Consider the following 19,096-nt stretch of genomic DNA (forward strand, 5'->3'; position numbering starts at 1 on the left):
ATTTACTGAATTTCTGCAGGTCATTATTTTCGTGACACAATCTCACATTAAAGAAGTTTGGTTTACATGAATACTGGAATAATACAAAATAATATTCTAATAAGTAAAAACAGCGAAACTAGCATAACTAATACGGAAAGGGAACAACTACTTTAATTTACTGTCCTGAAATTTTTGTTAGTTGATAATTTCATGAAAAGTGATATTTTTTTAAATTCTTTAAATTTAGGGCCTGAAAAAATGTAGATGCTTACTTCCTTTATATGATTCATTTTACGTTTTTAGATCTTAACTAATAGAATTAAATTGTTAATACCAAATGATGAAAATATGCTGAACATTGCAATACTGTGTTTGAGCTATTATGTAAATTATGGTAAGTGTTGACGCCAATACAAATTTTCCGTTTAAAAAGGTGTAAAATTATTTGGGAAAAACTTACCTTTGCTTTTTTTTTTATGTTGCATTAACAAGCATTGTTTATATATCTGTAGATTCTTTTTTTCTAACTGACTTCTATTTATTCTAGTGTCCTGTTTATCTCTCACCTCTCCTGCTATAATTGAAGAAGTTGTTGGTAGATCTGTTACCATTACATATGTTACTGATATTACTGATGTTGCTGATAATGTTGTTGTAAATTTTAGAATTAAATATAATGACTCTCGGATTGCTGAAGGTACTGATAGATTGTTTGATAAAACTCCTCCCACACCATTTGGTAATCGACTACGTACATCTACAACGTTACAAAATCAAAAGGAGTATAGTCTGTTTATAGATAATTTAAAATATAACGATACTGGATTATTCTTCGCAGAAATCAGAATTTTTGACCCAAATTTTAAAGCGAATAGCACTACGAATTTGATTATTTATGGTAAGTTTAGTTTGCTGGTTATAATACTTGTTTTTTACTTTTTGTTGTTATAAAGATGTAACTGAGCAAAAAGTGAAAATTTCTATACAATGTGAAATGAATTGTCACACACACTCCCACTGCAATGCATGTAAAAGCTGAAACAAAACAGTAAAAATTGAAAAAGAACTAGGAACAGAAGATAATACAATGGCACTTCTTTATGTGAATGCTTCAGAGTGGAAGAATAAATATCTTGGATCAACCTGGAACTTAAACTTATGACTTACATCGATGCACTATTTTTATCATCATAACATTAATTTTTAATCTCACAAATTTTTTAATGAGAAGAATGTTATTGCCTGCGCATCCAAGTTGGAAACTCTGTTCTCGGTAGCAAAACCTATAAAAAGTGCTAAAATTTAGAGACTCTTTTAAGAAAGTTACAGATGTCCTTGGCTGTTTTGCTTATTAGTGTGTGGACATCGTATGTTAAAGGGAAAGTTAAACCAAAAATTATTTTTCGATATTTCGTGGAACAGACAACAAGTTCTGAATTTTCTGTTTCATTTTATACTTCCAACCAGAAAACCTAAAAGACTTTTCTTATTTCGGTAAAAATCTCGACCCCTTGAAAGTAAAAAAAGCTGGATCGAGCCTGAGTTATCATTAAATGTATTAAAACTTCTTCCCGGACGCAGAAAGCTGTAAAGTTCAGTCTGAATAAACACACATTCTAGACGTTTCTCCTAAATCTACATTTAATGATTGTTCTGGGTGCACATTTAAACTTCTCTGTTCTTTTATTAAGTTAAAAAGATATTATACATAGAGAGTTAGTTGATTTTTCATGTGTTGGGTATTAAACTTAGTAATTTTTTTTTTATATTTAATTGACACTTGACAGGACGCAAACATCTTAACTTTTCTTTCATTATGTGAACAAACATAAAATGTGAACGCTTTTAAAGATCTAGTTTTATGACTGTGTTCGTCGCATCGTTTTTTTAAATATATATATATATATATATACACACAAATATATACACAACTACTGCTATAATTCTACACATGTGAGAAATAAAAACATGCTTCGGAAAGTTTTAAAAAATATTTGGCAGTAAATAAACTTCAAGAGAAGGAAAGCTTAGCATTTTAAATACATTTTCGAAAAAAATGTTTTCTTAATTGACTCCGCTTAATTTGCCCTTGAATTATTCCAGTATCATTCAGTTTGGTTGCATGATTTTTTTACATTATTATAGTATTATGATTTTTTCGCTGTTGTACTCAAAATGAGTATATATCCCAGGTATAATTTATGTCAATGTCAATTACACATCACTGCAACAATATATTTTTAATTTATTAACGGGGTCATTTCACAAAACCTAAATATTGATTTACTGTTTCGTGGCGTAAGGGATATGATGCATGCCTATAATACTTATTGACATTTTATATTTATCTATTAGACACCTGCATGTGAAATTTTTAGGTTTCATACCTCTGAGAGCCTTTGGCTATTTCTGAAAAATACCGCTCAAAAATTCTTATGAAATCCTTATAATGGGGAAATTAATTAGGATTATTCTTTCAACTTGAAAGTCGCAAAACAACTTTATTTCGTTGAGAGGAATCATTTCGTGTAAAAGATTTTAAAAAGCTTTTGTATTTTGTCTTAATAAATCATTTTGCGGTAATTCGCCAGTCTTCGAACCGGTATCACAAATGATTAATATAAAAGCCGTCAAATATTTTTTTTTACTCAAGGTGTAGTAACTCTGTTAGCTAAGGCATCGTAACTTGAACCCATAGGTCGTGGATTCGAATCCACCCGAAAGCGGTTTTTCTAAAGCCTAGTTCCCACCAAATGCGTTTATTATTTAACATGTTTATTACTAAACTCATGAAGAAGTTTATTTTCATCTAATTAATTATGCAGTTAGATAATGCGTTCACACTGAAACTTAATTTTTGAACGAAATTTAAGATCTGTGACTTTTAATTATGGCTGAGGAAATTTAAACTTTTCACAAAAACTAATTCTTTTTTAAAAAAAATAAACACTAAACCTTGTCGATACCCTAGTTTTAATCTCCCTCTCTCCAAGAATTCTCTTATCTGACTATTTCCTTATATCCATTATCAGCTTAAAGACAGCTCGGACAGTGCTTTCTCTGCTACTATTCCTATTTTAGATTTCGTCACATATTAGTTTCGTTTTTTGCCACTGTCATTTTTTCTACTCGTGCAATGCTCTCATGAAAGCCACTCTCACTTTGAGCATTAGCGGTAAAAACAAAAGATGTTTTTGTTGTTGAATAAACTCATTAAACGCATGATTTTAATATCAAAACTTTTTGATATTAAACGCATGCAATAAACATATGTTTATTGCATGTAAAATCGTCCTGCGTTTATTTTTAGCATTCCCAGCTATAAGTTTAACTTTAAAACTTTAAAAAAGACATATGTTTATCAATAAGCGCAATGGTGAAAACCAGGCTTAAAAAAATGGAGTGAAATAACATTTGGATGCAAGGCAAGTGCTTCCAGAATGTGTAGATGGCCACGGCCTTAAAATGTGCTTGATGAAGATCTGAAAAAATGGTATTATTAATGTATGTCGAATTTCCTACTTGCATTACAAAAAAAAGCCTAAACTCGATATTTTTCTGCTAATGTAATCATTTTCTGTGTTAAATTTTATAATAAGTAAATGCAATCATTTGACAGAAATAAGAAAGCTGTTTGTTTTTAAGTAAAGTATTATGCTCTTTTTAATTCTTTTTAAAAAAACATATTTAGTCAAAAAAGTTCGTAAATATGTCTAATAATTAAGGCTATATTAACTGTTGAACTGATTTAGTTCTAAATATATGATCAATGGCTCAAAGATTTTTGTTCTTTTGCAAACACACAAAGCAGCTATTGATCAGACACATTTTTTATTACAGGTGATGTTTGAGTTTATATAGCTATATTGATTAGGATATATTTGTTGTTATTAAACTTGTTTGTAACGTTAAACAGTAAATACCTAACTTCCCACAAACACAAAAGTCAAATGAATTAATAAATTATTATTTTTGTTTTTGTTGATAACATTTTCCAAATTCCAAATTTAATCAACGCCAAGTATTTTCTATAAAAAAAATTAAAAAAGTCAAAGAAAATACACGGTGTATAAAACTTTTACGCGAAACAACCTCCTCGTTTATTAGAAGTAAAACTACGCTACATCCCTTTATGTTCCTCTCTACCTAATGAAAAGTTTTTGAATACAACTTTTAAAAAATTTAATTATTTTCATGATTCAATCATTTGGAAAAAACTGGATAAAGAATTAGTTAAGATAGATTGGGATACTGAGTTTTGGGGTCTTGATGTGCACAAAAATTTGAGAAACTTGTACCGATATGTCACTTTCTAGAAATGAATTCATCTTGAAGTGAATAACTATTTTAATAAGCCGCTCACATCATCTGATCTTTACTTACTTGACCTAAGATACATCTCTTTCTTAACCATGATATAACAATTGAGAGAATTTATACATTGTTCAACATTCTTCCTATTTTGATCTTCATCCACAGGCTAATGGCGCAATTGAACGGTTCATGCAGGTAATAGGAAAATCGATCAAAACTTCACATTTCATGGGAAAGAATTGGCTCCTTGGAAAAAGGAAGAATTGTGTCTTTTTAGAAGCACATTCTTTAGAGGAGCAAAACCTCTAGACTTTAAATCTAATACTTAACTTGTCCAGGTTATTATTGCGCTTGCGCGGGCACAGTTATTACGCTAAAATTCAAAACATTTTACTCACGTATCACGGTCAATCGTTTCACTTTTAAAACCGATTTGAACCCATAGGTTGTGGGTTCGAATCCACCCGCAGGCAATTTTTCTAAAAAAAGAATAGCGTACAAAAAGCTCGTTGATGACTTTGCAATTGGCCATTTGGGACATAGTTAGTTAGTTTGTTAGTTAGGAGTTGGAAACCCATACTATCCTCGCAGGCGAGATAGTAATAAATATGAAAGCAGAACCCTATTCCACTCTATGCCTTTTACCTCTACGCGTGCCTTGAAATTTTGTTTCTGAATGCAGTTACGTCATTGTTGTTCCGTTCAAGACCATCCTTATAAAACCCATTCCGCAAAAAAACAATTTTTCATGGCGAAACAGCAGCTAGTTTACTATGAAAACACAACATTCAGGAACTAAGTTATATATTTTTTTAATTTTATATATTTTTATGATTTAATGGAATAGTTTTACCACCTATCAAAAAATAATTCTTGGGTTAACTTCCCTTTTAAATTTCTAAAATCTTGTTTTGATTCAAAACTCGCGAATTGTAACACGATACAAAGTCTTGTGGTCTAGGATTTAATACTGAACGTGCCAAGTTGGACGATACTTTTCGAAAGAGCCTCGGTTTAGCATTTTTTGTATCCTTAGTTACCAAGAACTTGCTCCACCATGATAATAAATTCAAGATTTTATCCTAATTCGGAATTGTTCGTATTATTGTTATATGTTGGCAAATTAATTGGTGTTTGTGTGGTTTAATGTTAAACTCGGTGTGAGAAATGTGTGATTTTCTTTAGAATACAATTTAATGATTATGTGCTCAAAAGTATGCATCGTTTAAAAAAAGCGGCTAATGTTGTATGGAAAAGTGAGACTTGCCTCGCTTGCCTTTAGTATATATGTATCGATACACTTGTTGTTTAAAAAAAGTTATCTGAAGATCGTGAATAAGCAACACGAACATAAAACATGCAGTTCTTATCTCGCGATCCCTCTACACATAACACTAACCTTTTAAATCAATGTAAAGTACAATAAACTAAAAACCCATTCTTTAATACCTATTGTTCTTCACACTTGGGTTATTTAAGGTATTTAACGTACTCCTTGCTTTACCCTAGGTGGTCCAAGCATAATATCAAACTTCTCATCAACCTATACCGTAGAGGAAAATACAACAAATTACAAGGTACCTATCATTTTACAAGGACATCCAAAACCACAAGTTACTTGGGAATTTGATGGAAATGAGAATGTAAGGATGGAAACAATTGATGAAAAAAAGAGAAAATACAAATACATTCTTACTATACCAATGATCACGAGAGAAATGAATGGAAAAGTTCTCAGTTATAAAGCAGTTGGTTATAATGATAACAAAGTTGTTGGAAGTACAAAGCTAAATGTTACGTGTAAGTATAGACTAAAAATATTAAAAATTAGTCATTCTGCTCAGACTGGATATAGATTTTCTTAAATTTTAAACGGTATTATAAATTTTAAAGATTCTCCAACATTATGTGACACTGCTGTGAAAGAAGTAATTGAATTCGCTGATATCGCCTCTGCTATGTTTACTACACGTGTATGTGGTAATCCAATTCCCACTGTCTCTATGGAATTTGATGGTGAACCTGTTGCTGCCGTCCTAGATGCAGAAAAGGATAAATACAAATACACTGTAAATTTAACACCGTACCTTTTACCGAGTAGATGTGGAAAAAAGCTTATCGTTACTGCTAAAAACAATAAAGGTGAAGGAACCAGTAGAATTGTGCTAAAATACAAATGTAAGTTTCTTTTACTGCAAAGAGTTTTGTATTTGTATATGTTAACAATTATACTTACTTTAGTAACCTATACATCAATTATATTTTTCCTATGTACCACCGCACGCGGGTGCAAATATTCATGACCAAGACTGAATTATTTTTTATCCTATGTTATTGGTTACAGATGTACCTTCATTATATGGTTAAGGACATACATAAAAGTTAAAAGTTAACTTAAATGTTGAGGCTTAACCATTTCTGAAGAATTCATGAAATTTGATTTTAAAACTATTGACATGAAAATTAAACTGTACATTTTAGTATCTCCTATTCCAATAAACAGCACGATGAGAAAAGTAGGTAGCTGTATAGATACAAACTGGAGTGCTCCAAACACTGGTGAATGTGATGTATCATACAAAGTGGATTATTTAGACAGCAACAATGTAACAATTCATTCTAAGGTGTTTCATAACAAAGAACTAAAAGCAGAATCGTGTGACACAAAAGTTGTATCTAATACTATATCAGTACGAGTCACAGCCGTATCAAATGATACGAGAGTGGAGCCAGGTAATGAAAAGTATATTATGTGGTAGAATTAGTTTAGTTAAATATTTTTGCGAATTTTGGCGTACTTGTGGAAATAAATTCTCCCCCCAAAATACTACTGCTATCAATTATCATCTTTGCGACAGCATAATTTATTCCACCTCAATTTTAACGTAACATTTTAACGTAACATTAAAAAATATTCCGTTATGAAATGGCCATTTCGTCAAAAATTTTTCAAACTTGCAATTTTATTTTCCGTTGTTTGCAAATTTTTATAATTCGCAAGAATTTCAAAAATTTGTGACAGTAAAGTAGGAAAAATAGTTTTCTTATAAATAATACAATGATTCGGTAAACTTTTTAAAGATGTGCTGTGTCGTTTTAGGTGATGGCGATGGTGAAACATCTGGAAATACGGTTGCCGTAATTGTTGGAATTGTTGTTGCTGTGGTTGTTGTAATAATCATTGTAGTAGCATTCGCTGTGTACCACTATAAAAGAAACAGTAAGATTTAGTTAGCTTTTAAAAACATTTTAATAATTAACAAACGTGAATAAGATAATCAGGAACATTTAATGATTTAGGTCACCATTACAACGCTATTTTGTTATATGATTCGGTTAACTTATTTCTGAGCAGAGAATCATAATAAACAGAAATTTTCTTTCTTTTTCATATACTACTATAATTATAACTTAGCCAATCCTACCCATTCCAATTGACCCTATGGTAAAGATTTATAAACTTACGTTGTCAGAAACAATGATGTTGAGAATGTGTTATTGTTCAAAAATTCCCGCCTTAAATTTTCTCCTTAGATTTTTTAACGTTATTTTTCCATAAAATACTGGAGATTTGGGATTAATATTATCCAGTTATGGTAGTTTTATGAATGATGACTTTTTTTGCATTTCCTAGTTGTTTTGTTCTGAAATTTGCTTTCCAACTTTTTTTACATGTGTTTTTTTAATGTTGAACTCCTTGTCTACGTCATTGGATTAGTACTTAGTAAATTTGCAATTGAATTACACATGATCAAGAGTATTTATAGTAACAGCCGATTTTTTTTAAAACACATAATCATTAAATTGTATTGTCTATATAATAATACGCCAGTTCTGTGTGTCTGTAACAGGCAAAGTGGATATGTTCATTTTCCTTTGATCTTAGCGAAATTTTCTTTGAAGTAACCGAAAAATGCATGTCTAATATGTTAAATTTTCTGACGTTACGGCGTGACGTCAATAGCACTACTTTAACGTCAATCTATATAATAATACGCCAATTCTGTCTGTCTGTGACCTTTGCAAAGTGGATTATATTCTTCACAATTTTCTTTAACAAATTCTATAAAACATCGCCTATAAAATTGTTCTGTAATTTACCAAACTTTAACGCTAAAATAGTATTGACGTCAAAGGAAAGTTAATTAAGATTAGTGAAGCCATTACAGTGCACCTAAAATTTTGAGGCCAAATAACTTGGAAACGAGTTGGTGACGTCAATGTTTTTTAACCGCGTGGGTAACTAGGGACCACCTGGGACCAATTTGGGTAATTTTCCAAACCTGGGTCCCCAAATCCGTTTCGGAATGAACGGGTTTATGACGTCATCAAAAAACCTTTAAACCACAATATTTCCGTAATCGTTGGTCAAAAGTACATGATCCTATACATTTTCTTGATCAGCGTTTCAAGATCTATACGAGGGAGGCAACAGGTACATGAATTTCTGAAAAAAAATTTTTTGTGTTTTCACGGGCCTTTGCTGACGTCAGCACAATTTTTAAACACTTATATCTCTTTTTGCGTTCCTCGAAAACATATCATCCTACACATTATTTTGATCAGCGTGATTCAACCTCTACACATTACAATAAAATAATAAAATAAATTTCTCTAACTTTTTTGGGATCTTCACTGCTGACGTCAGCAAAACATCTAAAACAACCTATTTTTCTATTGCCCATCTGCCTAAGTGGATTTCACCACGGGCCTTATCGACTAGTATCCTATATATTAAATTAATGAAGCCGTTACAGTGCACTTAAAAATTTGAGGCCAAATAACTTTTCTGCAACCGTTTATCAAAAGTACATGATCCTATACATTTTCTTAATCAGCGTTTCAAAATCTATACGATGAAGGCAACAGGTATAAAAATTTCTAAAAAAAAAATTTGGTCGGTTTAGACGGGTCAGTGCTGATGTCAGCAAAATTTAAATGACGGTTGTTTTTCTCTGTTATCCTGCCTAAGTGGATTTTTCCACGGGCCTTATTGACTAGTCTATGTAATAATACGCCAGTTCCGTGTGTCTGTAACAGGCAAAGTTGATATGCTTATTTTTCTTTGATGTCGCCGAAAAATGCATGTCTAATATGTTAAATTTTCTGACGTTACGGCGCGACGTCAATAACAAACATTACTTTAACGTCAATATCCTATATTAAATTAATGAAGCCATTACCAATTTGGGTAAGTTTCCCAAACCTGGATCCCCAAATCCGTTTCGGAATGGACGGGTTGATGACGTCACCAAAAGACCTTCAAACCTTAATATCTTTGCAACCGTTTGTCAAAAGTACATAATCCTATACATTTTCTTGATCAGCGTTTCAAGATCTATACCATGAAGGCAGCAGATATACAAATTTCTAAAAAAACATTTTTTGGTTTTGACGGGGCCATTGCTGACGTCAGCAAATATTTTAAACCTTTATATCTTATTAACCGCTGATCAATAGCACATGATCATATATATTTTTTTGATCAGCGCTTTAAGCTCTTCACAATAGAGGCGGCGTGAAAACAAAATTCTATATTTTTTTAGTGGATGGGTTACTGACGTCATCAAAATTTCTGTCCTGCCTCAGTGGATTTTTCCACTGGCCTTATCGACTAGTATTGTACTAATAAGACACTTTTAATAAGAATGTTATTTGTGCCAAAAAAGTTGAAGCTCAAAATAGTTTAATAACTCCCTAATGTTATGTTGCATGGCTATATTAATTACTGAGTTTCAATATTTATCTATTTGACACCTGCATGCCAAATTTTTAGGTCCCATAACTTTAAATCTCTATGAAATCCTTATAATGGGGAAAATACAATAACTCTTGTTAGGATTATCCTTAGAACTTAAAACTTACAACGCAACTTTGTTTCATCATTGTGCATGTTTTGGACACATGAATAATCCGATTTCCTATTTTTTTTAATTTGACCCAAAAATAAAAAATAAAAACTAGATTTTCGGGCAATTTTAGAAAAATCGGAAAATATGTTAAATAACTTTTTTAAGTAGAAGAGTGTCATTTTGAACAAATTCCCAGCTTTTGATGACGCCACAAAAAATGTGCTGACGCAAGCAAAAATTTATTGCTGCCATTTTGTTTCTTTTGTGACGTACCATAATAGGAGCTTTTCTTTTATTGTTAAGCTCAGGAAATTATATAATCATCGTAGTTATATTTGTCATACTCCGTCCACTTCTGTATAATTTCTAACGATCACACGACACCACAACTATAGACATCACTCAGACGTAACTTCACCTAACATTTTAAATCAATGAAATATTACTAGAAAACAATGAAATATAACATGTTAAAATTAATACTAACGACATTAATCACTTCTACTCGACGTCAGTTAAAGTAGATAAAAGAAGCTCCAGTTTAATCTCTCTAGATCAGATCTCTCCATCATTTAAAATATTCTATCAGGTAAAAATATGTATTATTCTATATTTTGCTGTCTTGTCTTTCTTTTGTTTTTTTGTTTCTCTGAATTTCCATTTGAAGAGAACCAATTTTTATTTTTTATTTTATATTTCAGGTGAGAAAGATTCTGAGAAACAGTAAGAATGTTACCTTGCACTACACTTCTTTCATTGCACAGTAGCATAATACTCCTGTTGTACCCTTGCTGCGTTTTTGGCAACGATAACAGGAATTTCACGTAATAACCAGTCGCTGTAAAATGTGACATACAGTTTTGCGATGAACGAGAGATATGTGGATTAAATTTTAAAATGATAATTACATTTTATGGAAAATTGGTATAACAGCACAGTACAGAGTGCATAACATAGAAAAAGAGCGTGACATAGCTTTGACAAACTAATCGTTGACTAATACGGAAATACTGTTTTAAAAAACCGTTTGATATTATCAAATAAATAATTGTGTTTCATTTGCTTTTGTTAAGAAGAAGCCGAAGTAAGAATTTTGACCTGTCTATCTTTATATGGACCAAAGCTTGTGGATTAAAATAATTATATTTTTATCTTTTTTGGACCTACATTTATAAGTAAAATATTTCACAACAATTAGCCCTGCAGGACTTGTATTATATTTTCAGTATTATTTTTAAAAGGGACTATGTATGGTAGATTTAAGATTGGCTAAGTACCTTTTTGTACTTACTGCTCTCAAAGTAATCACATGGCTTTTTTATTATGATGTGAAATAAAGTAAACTGTTCCGGTTAAAAAGTACAGACTTTTTGGAAATTTTATTCGTATATTTCAACCTACTCAAAAACGATTTATTTCAAACTTTGTTTGTTAGTAATGATACTATGGATTTTACGAATAATATCTATTATCTACGCGTTTTGTGTATAGTAAAAACGAAAAAGCATAAGAAATAAACTAATTTGGAATTTAAAGACCATGGAATTTTTTTTGTCAATTCACGAATGCAAGGAAGTATCATTTTCTTTAGAAGCACAGGAAGCGGAAGGAGGCCATTGAATGAAGAAACTGTAAGTTGATACTATTTCATGTATAATTCATTACCATGTCCTTCATTTGTGTTCCCAATGTACTAACGAAATATTTTGCATTTGAAAATCTTGTTGGATAACCTAGCTATAATGAAGATTTTGATGTAAAAAAAACAGGGAACCAAATTTTTAACTTGTGTAAAAGTTCAAGCTTCTTATTTGCTATCTGAAAATTCTTTCTAAAGAAATTTCAAGTAAAAAACACTATCGGATTGTAACATAATTTATATTTTCAAATTTCAAATATTTTTTGACGTAGCTATCTTTAATAATATTATCTTCAGAGACTACTTCGTTCTATGTCTCTTTTATCAGCTGTAAATTTAATGTTCATCAATGTCTATCAATTGACATTTGATATTTTAGCCATTCCCACAGCGTTCTGATGCTGATGGATATGCGATTGCTGATGATCTTATAGAAAATAATGTAGAAAGAAAAAATAACACAGAAGGAATAAGTTTAGCACAATTAGATGACGGAACTTACGACCAACTCGAAGTAATGAACGACAATCCCTACATCAAGAACGGAGCTAGCGTTGATAATGCTGCTGCTAAGGCTAATCCACCTAATAACATGAAAACTTACGATTCTGCTGCGAATGCTGTCGATAAACAACCGAAAAAACCGGAAGTATATGCTTATTCACGACCGAGAAACACGGGTGATTATAATGGAGTGAATCCGCTCGCCGGAAAATCAACGAATCAAAATTTATACTCAGAACCTGAAAGACAGACATCTCCCGAACAACCTTTGGGCGCTGGAAAATCTGGAGCAGCGAACCCGAACTTATACGCTCAAGTTGAGAAAGATAGGAAGCAACCGAGTAAAGGCGAGAAATATCAGCCTCAGCATTATGACAAAGTTTGTGACCCTCCTGAAGTGCCGGCGCATATACAGCAGATGTACGCACAGATAGATAAAAGCAAGAAACAAAAAAAGTGATTGTGGTGGCAGTCATCATTTCGTAGCTATCCAAAGAGCGGCACCATTTTCTTGTTTTATATATGCAAATTTGTTTGCTGCACTTTTAGAAATACGAAATTTTGGCTGAGTATTAATAATGTTTAACTTTCAGATTGTTGCTTATTGACTATCTACTTTATATGTTTCAAACTTCAGGTTGTATCACGTTTTTCATCGTATGAAGAAAAAGGTAAAATGTCAAAAACTAATTCTGTTTTTTATAATCCATGATTGTGTCGTTTTTCTTTTTCTTAATTACTTCTTCGGTTTAGTTGTTATTTATAAGTTGTTCGTTATTAAAATATATGAGCCTAATGTCGCTTATAAAAGCATTTTTTTCTTGAAAATATGGACCTTAAGACGTGAAATTTATTTTGAATTATTATCCAAATTTTAGTAAATAATAATAACTAGAAAGTCTTGATAGCAATGTTTTATGAGGAAATATATGGATAAGAAGCCTAGAAATAACATTTAGTAAAAGAATATGTTAAAAAAAATTCGAATTTGAAAGTTTTACTGCCACCTTTTATGCAACTATTGCAAAAGTCTGGTTTACATTTGACGTAAGTTTAAAACTGTTTAATTCTAGTATTTTAATTGTACGTAAAAGTTAAACTGCCAGTAGACTGATACATATTGACGCCAGATCAGTTTCTGTCTTTTTTTAAGCTACTTTAATTCATTAAATCTTGCCCAAACGAGCCGAATTTTTATTATGCTGATTTAAATTGAAGTGATTTTATATGTCGATGTTTTAACCTGGTATCGATGATTGAAAGCTGTTTCAATCACCGATACCAGGTATTCACTGGAAACGTAAGCAACAATGTGTTTATCAAAAAAGAATCAAGGGCGTAATTAAAATCGACACATAACTTTTAATAAGCGAGAGGTAATGGTTTAAAATAGCTAGTTAATTGTACGTTATTTCTCTTCATAAACAACAAAACAAATTTTGGAAGTTCAGAATAATAGTTGCATATTTTTATAACAGTAGAAATAGTTTGCAACGTTACTGTGAAGGGGTGTGTGGGCCATTTAAACGTCTTGTTGATAAAGTAGCTGTTGTTGACATATTTTTCCAAGCATCAAACATTTCAGTAAATTTTACCCATTTTGTTTTTTTGTTGTTTTTATTTATTTATTGAACGATATTTTCTGTTGTGTTGCAGACTAGTAACTAACATTTAATGATATATCTGATGTATCTTTTGGGAAAGTCAAATATTGTTCCTTTAAAAGAATTAACATGGCTGTTGTAGATATTTGCACAACGAGTCGTTTTAATACATAATATAGTTATTTAATGTTTAGCAACGTTAGAATTTACCGTTCGAATTTGTCTTTATTGATTATAGCAAGTTAGATCTGCTTCTTTTTTATTTTGTGTTGTGGTGTCACATAAAATATTTTACCCTGTTGTTAAATATTTTCCCAAACCTATCGCTTTGAAATATATATAAACATCTATCGTTTTTTTTTTTTTTTTTTTTGCACTTGCACATTTTTTTTAATAGAAACACACTTGTCAGTAAATTTTTATATTTCCTAAATGTTTCGTGTAGAAAAAACGCGTGGGCTCACATAAACACATGTACACCTGTATATAGAATATATGCTGTGAACATCACACTTTTCCTTTAAAAGGGTGTATGTGATATTTATCTAGAATACTTTTATGTGTAAGGTTACGGGGTTATTATATTAAACGACATATTTTTGGTTTTGTATATAGCACAAACACATAATTTTTATCAACAAACGGATGATCAGGCTTGTTTAGTTTTCTCAAAGAACGTAACGATATATGAAATCTTTTTTTAGTAATTCTGATTCTGAATTATATAAGACTTCATTTCAAGTAAGAAGAAAAAATAAAAAGAGATTTTATTTATAATTTTAATAATCTTCTTTTAATAAGATTTTGCCGCAACAATCATTACGAAATTTTATATCTCCTTAACATGCTTCGATCTCAACTGCCTGTTTTTGCTGGAGAAGAAATGTTCCGATATTATTTTTTAAATCGCAGTTGAAAGTTGCAAGTTCCTAATGCAAGACAAAAAGCAAGGCAAATTTTAGACATAAATTCGTTTAGTTTGTGCCTGTTAAATACATTTTTCGGTATTTGCCAATCCAATCATTTATTGACGTTTTAGTCAATGGCAAACTTCCTTGTATGTAGAGTCGTTGTTTAATTATTATGTAACGTGTAGTAGTTAGTAGCAAATATCTTGTTAATCTTGGTTGATTTTCTGTTGCTGTGTTTGATGTAATCCGACCCTTCCAGAATTATGTTGAAATATTCCACATTGAATTAAGGCACTCGCTTCTGTACGAATAGTAAAAGAAGTATTTCCTGTTTTTTTTTTGTTTGTTTCTATTTTTGTTTAATATGCCTTCCGCCAGCGATGACGAACACGACGAAAATGTAGTTTGGGCAACATGGCGTCCGTACAAGCATCAAACAAAAAGCAACATTCATTCTAAAAGTTTGTTTGAGAACATCTTAGATCTTTAAAGAGGTCAATTCAATAATTACGTAAAACACCAATTCGTTATTTTTACTACCCCCATCCCCTCAACCCCTGCATATATACGCATCGTAACAAATCTAGTACTTCCCAAACACCCACCCACCGCACTCATCTATTCATTTCCTATAGTACAAAAACCTTCATGTAACAGATAATCAGGCAAATATAGCTAATATGAGAAAAAGATATAACGAAAATGATCAGTAATAGAGATACGTTTCAATTTATATATTTACCAAATCTTACAAACCTTAAAACACGTGCAATAAATCAATGGATAGTGCTTTTTTAATAAGTAAGAAGCGATGGTGGAAAGTCTGAAGTGACTGGCCATTTTGCTAGTTTTATTTTTAAGCCGATCTTTTTGGGGATCTGAGAATTCGGGAGGGTGGATGCTTTTTAGACTCCCAAAGTTATAAAGGAGACATTGTATTGCCATAAAACTTGGGACAGGTATTTGTTAGCACATTTAGAGGACAATTGCAATAAAAAAATCCAGTCACAAATGACGTCATCGTATCTGAAGCAAAAATAGACCAAAAAATGCGGAATAAGAGAAATTAAATGTTTTGAAGTGTTGATAAGAATATTTCCAAATTTTTTTTGATCACCTGTTAACCAATGAGTTACCATGGCAACAGATGTAACGTCACACCAAACTTATTTTGACTAGCCTGATGTTTACTAAGAATGATAAGTCACCAACTTTCAACCCCATACAACGATACGCTTCAGAAGTAATACAAAAATGTTGGGAGTGAGGCTAAAATATCCCCACCCCTCCTTCGGCCCTCCGGCGGGTTAATGTTGACAGAGTTTAGAAATTCCTTTAAATGGCTACTTTAGTTACTGCTTATATCCTCCTCACAAGAAAATGTTATGAAAGAAATTTCATCTCTATTGATAAGTGATGATTTAGGATTTCTGAGGTGTATTATATGTAGCAGCATAAAGCAATCATGATAACAGGGAAGTTCAATTATATTTTCCTTGAATGTTATACTTTTTCGATGTCCATTATTCGGAAGTGAACTCTCTTGCTTGCCATGCTCTCCTTAAAATTTTGATACAGCTCAATAACTGGCATCATAACTGCGTAGTCGTCTGCAGCAATGGTTAATGTGCGTGTTTTCTCTTTGATCTTATCATACATATATTCTGCTCCCGACGGCTTACATCTGTTTTCTTTCAACAAATTCATAAAGTAATCCTCTGTGTTGAAAAATTTCGACGTGATTGTGTTTAATTCATTATGAAGAATGCCCGTCTTTTTTAGAATGTTAAAACAACTTTTTCCTTCCCATTTACCATCATCAAAGTCTCTTTCCGTGAAACTGTACTTTACGTTGCTTCGACAGATTGAGCCAAAACTATTCATTGAATCATTGCATGCAGCCAGCCAAAAAAATAAATTGGCTTGCTTTCTTGTGAGATCACTATAGAATTCCAGGCTGGTTTTTGCAATTAAATTTTCCATTTCAGCATCGGGTGATTTCGTTTTACAGCACTTCTTCGTTTCATTTGCCACTTTGCGTGCAGCTAAATATATTTCTGAACACACTCTTTGATAACTCTCTTCGGTTGATTCTTCAATCACAAATATAGCGTGTGTCTCTTTTCTTTTAGCATTATACGCCATGATGTCAAAAGGCATAGACGCGCCTTCTGTCTGATTTGCGTTTTCCTTTACAAAATAACACCATCCATCGCTTCTGCATTTACAGTTTGAGAGGGAATATAAACTTTTGTACTGCTGTTTACCGTTCACAATATATGTGAGAAGAAACTGAAGCAGCCTTAATGGACAGAATTTTAGTTTCTCTTGTTGAATCTTTTCCACAATATAATCAGTTAAATATGGCCTTCGTACTTGGAAAGTACCATCCGAGTTTTGTATCAGACATGGATATTGAACCCTGGTTTCAATTTTATGAATGTATCCATCTAAGTGGAAAACATCATGATGTTGGCTCAAAACATTTCTGTCATATACGTTCGTATAATCAGAAGGAGCTTTAATGGTTTTTGTTAGTATCTTTTGAAGCAATCCCATGGAATCGTCATATTGAAGAAAATTCAAAAGATCTTTCCATTCAAATGATGGACTTTGTGTCGTGCACCATGGTAAGATTTCCGGAGAAATATTTACATACTGATTCTCCTTACCGTTGATTTTGCCAGCCATCAATGTCCGTTGTACAATATTTATAAAGTTATAGTAAACCTCTGCCATTGGCTCTAAAGCCACTTTATACCAGTGTGGACCATAATGGTAGTACAATGATATATTACCGGATTCATCTTTTTTTAGGATTTTAGCTTTAATACAATGGTAAAGAGGCGTTTGTTGTTGTGAATCCATGTGTTCAAATTTTATCTGAACGTCAGAAACAGGACAAGTTACGTTCCCTTGCCTTAGATTGTTGAAGATATCTTTGATGAAAACTCTTTCTTGAAGGTCAACAACACGAAGCTTGTCATTTGAAGGATAAATCATTTTAATACGCATCAAGTTCTGCGCCGAGTATGCATTTGAGATGATTAAGTAGTCGTCTTGATCAAAGAAATGATTTGATGTTGTTGATTGATAAGCTTGTTGCATGTCTTTTTTTAATTCGTCATCTAGCATATGTACTTCGTTCTCTTCTACGATTGTTTTATATAAAAGAAATTTCCACCTAGGGTCAAAATCTTGCAGTTTGTTGCATTCCATGGTTTTAAATATGGTTGAAATGAGATCAATTGTCGACATGTCTTTTTCAACTATCAACTGAACTTTTAACTTCACTTCTGATGACAAAACTTCCACAATTTGATTCTGCAGTATGGTTTTTGTAGGTGATGCTTTTGCTTTCATTCTTTTGAACAAACAGTAATTTTGAAATAACTCAGTGGAAGAGAATGATTCTTTATCCGATCTAAAATAAAATTCCCCAACATTCTTTCCATTTACGCACGCACCATTAATTTCTGCAATACTGCTTGGATCTAAAATTGCAATGGCGAACTCCCTACCAAATTCTATATCGCCATAATAGTCCAGTAAACGTTTCCAGACAAGAATGCTGTGGTGGTGGGATAAAATTGCATACATTTGCCACTTTTTTGATGTATCGCAGTTCGTGTTTACAAAGAAAAACAAAAATGAAATCTTTGATGTGCTGCAGTTACTGGATTTAAAAATAAAGTCTGTTATAAAATAATCGACGCCATGGTAGTTTATTCTTTTTGGTGCTCGCAAGATAAGAATTTCTTGATCAATTGGCACAATGCGGTTGTATATTTCTTCAATTTTTTTATATACTTCGAAAGAATCGTATCTATTCGGAAAAATGGAAGATTTCAGCCGAGCTATTGACAGGTTATTTCTCACCTCCATTGCTGTTTAAAGTTCTAGTTAAAACTGTCCGTTATATTTTGATATATCGAATCTAATAACTAAAAATTAGAATATAGACTAACTTCGGTATGTATAATGTTAATAAAGAATTAGCATCTATTCATTTATCTTTTTCTAATTGATAATAATTCGATAATTAATAAATCAGTAATTGAAAAAAACTCCTATTTCATTGAATTCTGTGGCTGTGGAATTCTCATTCTGATTATGCTCATTATTTATCAGCTATTCATTCATAAAGCCAGCATGAAAGACACTGCTGTAGTCGTCTTGGATATAAATAAAAATATAAAAATGAGAAGGAAATGTGCAAACGCACGTTTACCGGAAAAATTATAGTTTAGTTCAAATTATAGGAAGATGGATCGTTTGCAGGAATCATCC

General features: G+C 31.8%; 1 protein-coding gene across 1 annotated transcript; it reads left to right on the forward strand.

The window, feature by feature from the left end:
* The first annotated feature begins 220 nt into the window (after positions 1 to 220).
* LOC130636210 (uncharacterized) lies at positions 221 to 15,026 on the forward strand. The gene is made up of 9 exons (XM_057445855.1): positions 221 to 376; positions 530 to 880; positions 5,806 to 6,096; positions 6,190 to 6,474; positions 6,778 to 7,029; positions 7,397 to 7,516; positions 10,850 to 10,871; positions 11,740 to 11,779; positions 12,167 to 15,026. The coding sequence occupies exons 1-9, from the start codon at positions 331 to 333 to the stop codon at positions 12,749 to 12,751; spliced, it is 1,992 nt and encodes a 663-aa protein (XP_057301838.1). The 5' UTR covers positions 221 to 330; the 3' UTR covers positions 12,752 to 15,026.
* Positions 15,027 to 19,096: the final 4,070 nt, after the last annotated feature.

The sequence above is a fragment of the Hydractinia symbiolongicarpus genome, chromosome 3 (assembly GCF_029227915.1).
Source record: "Hydractinia symbiolongicarpus strain clone_291-10 chromosome 3, HSymV2.1, whole genome shotgun sequence".
Taxonomy (NCBI): Eukaryota; Metazoa; Cnidaria; class Hydrozoa; order Anthoathecata; family Hydractiniidae; genus Hydractinia; species Hydractinia symbiolongicarpus.

Excerpts from the sequence above, each read along its gene's own strand:
- LOC130636210 (XM_057445855.1), top strand. The coding sequence starts at position 331 with ATGCTGAACATTGCAATACTGTGTTTGAGCTATTATGTAAATTATG. Across the intron at positions 881-5,805 it reads TACGAATTTGATTATTTATG|GTGGTCCAAGCATAATATCA; the intron begins GTAAGTTTAGTT and ends GCTTTACCCTAG. Across the intron at positions 7,030-7,396 it reads TGATACGAGAGTGGAGCCAG|GTGATGGCGATGGTGAAACA; the intron begins GTAATGAAAAGT and ends GTGTCGTTTTAG.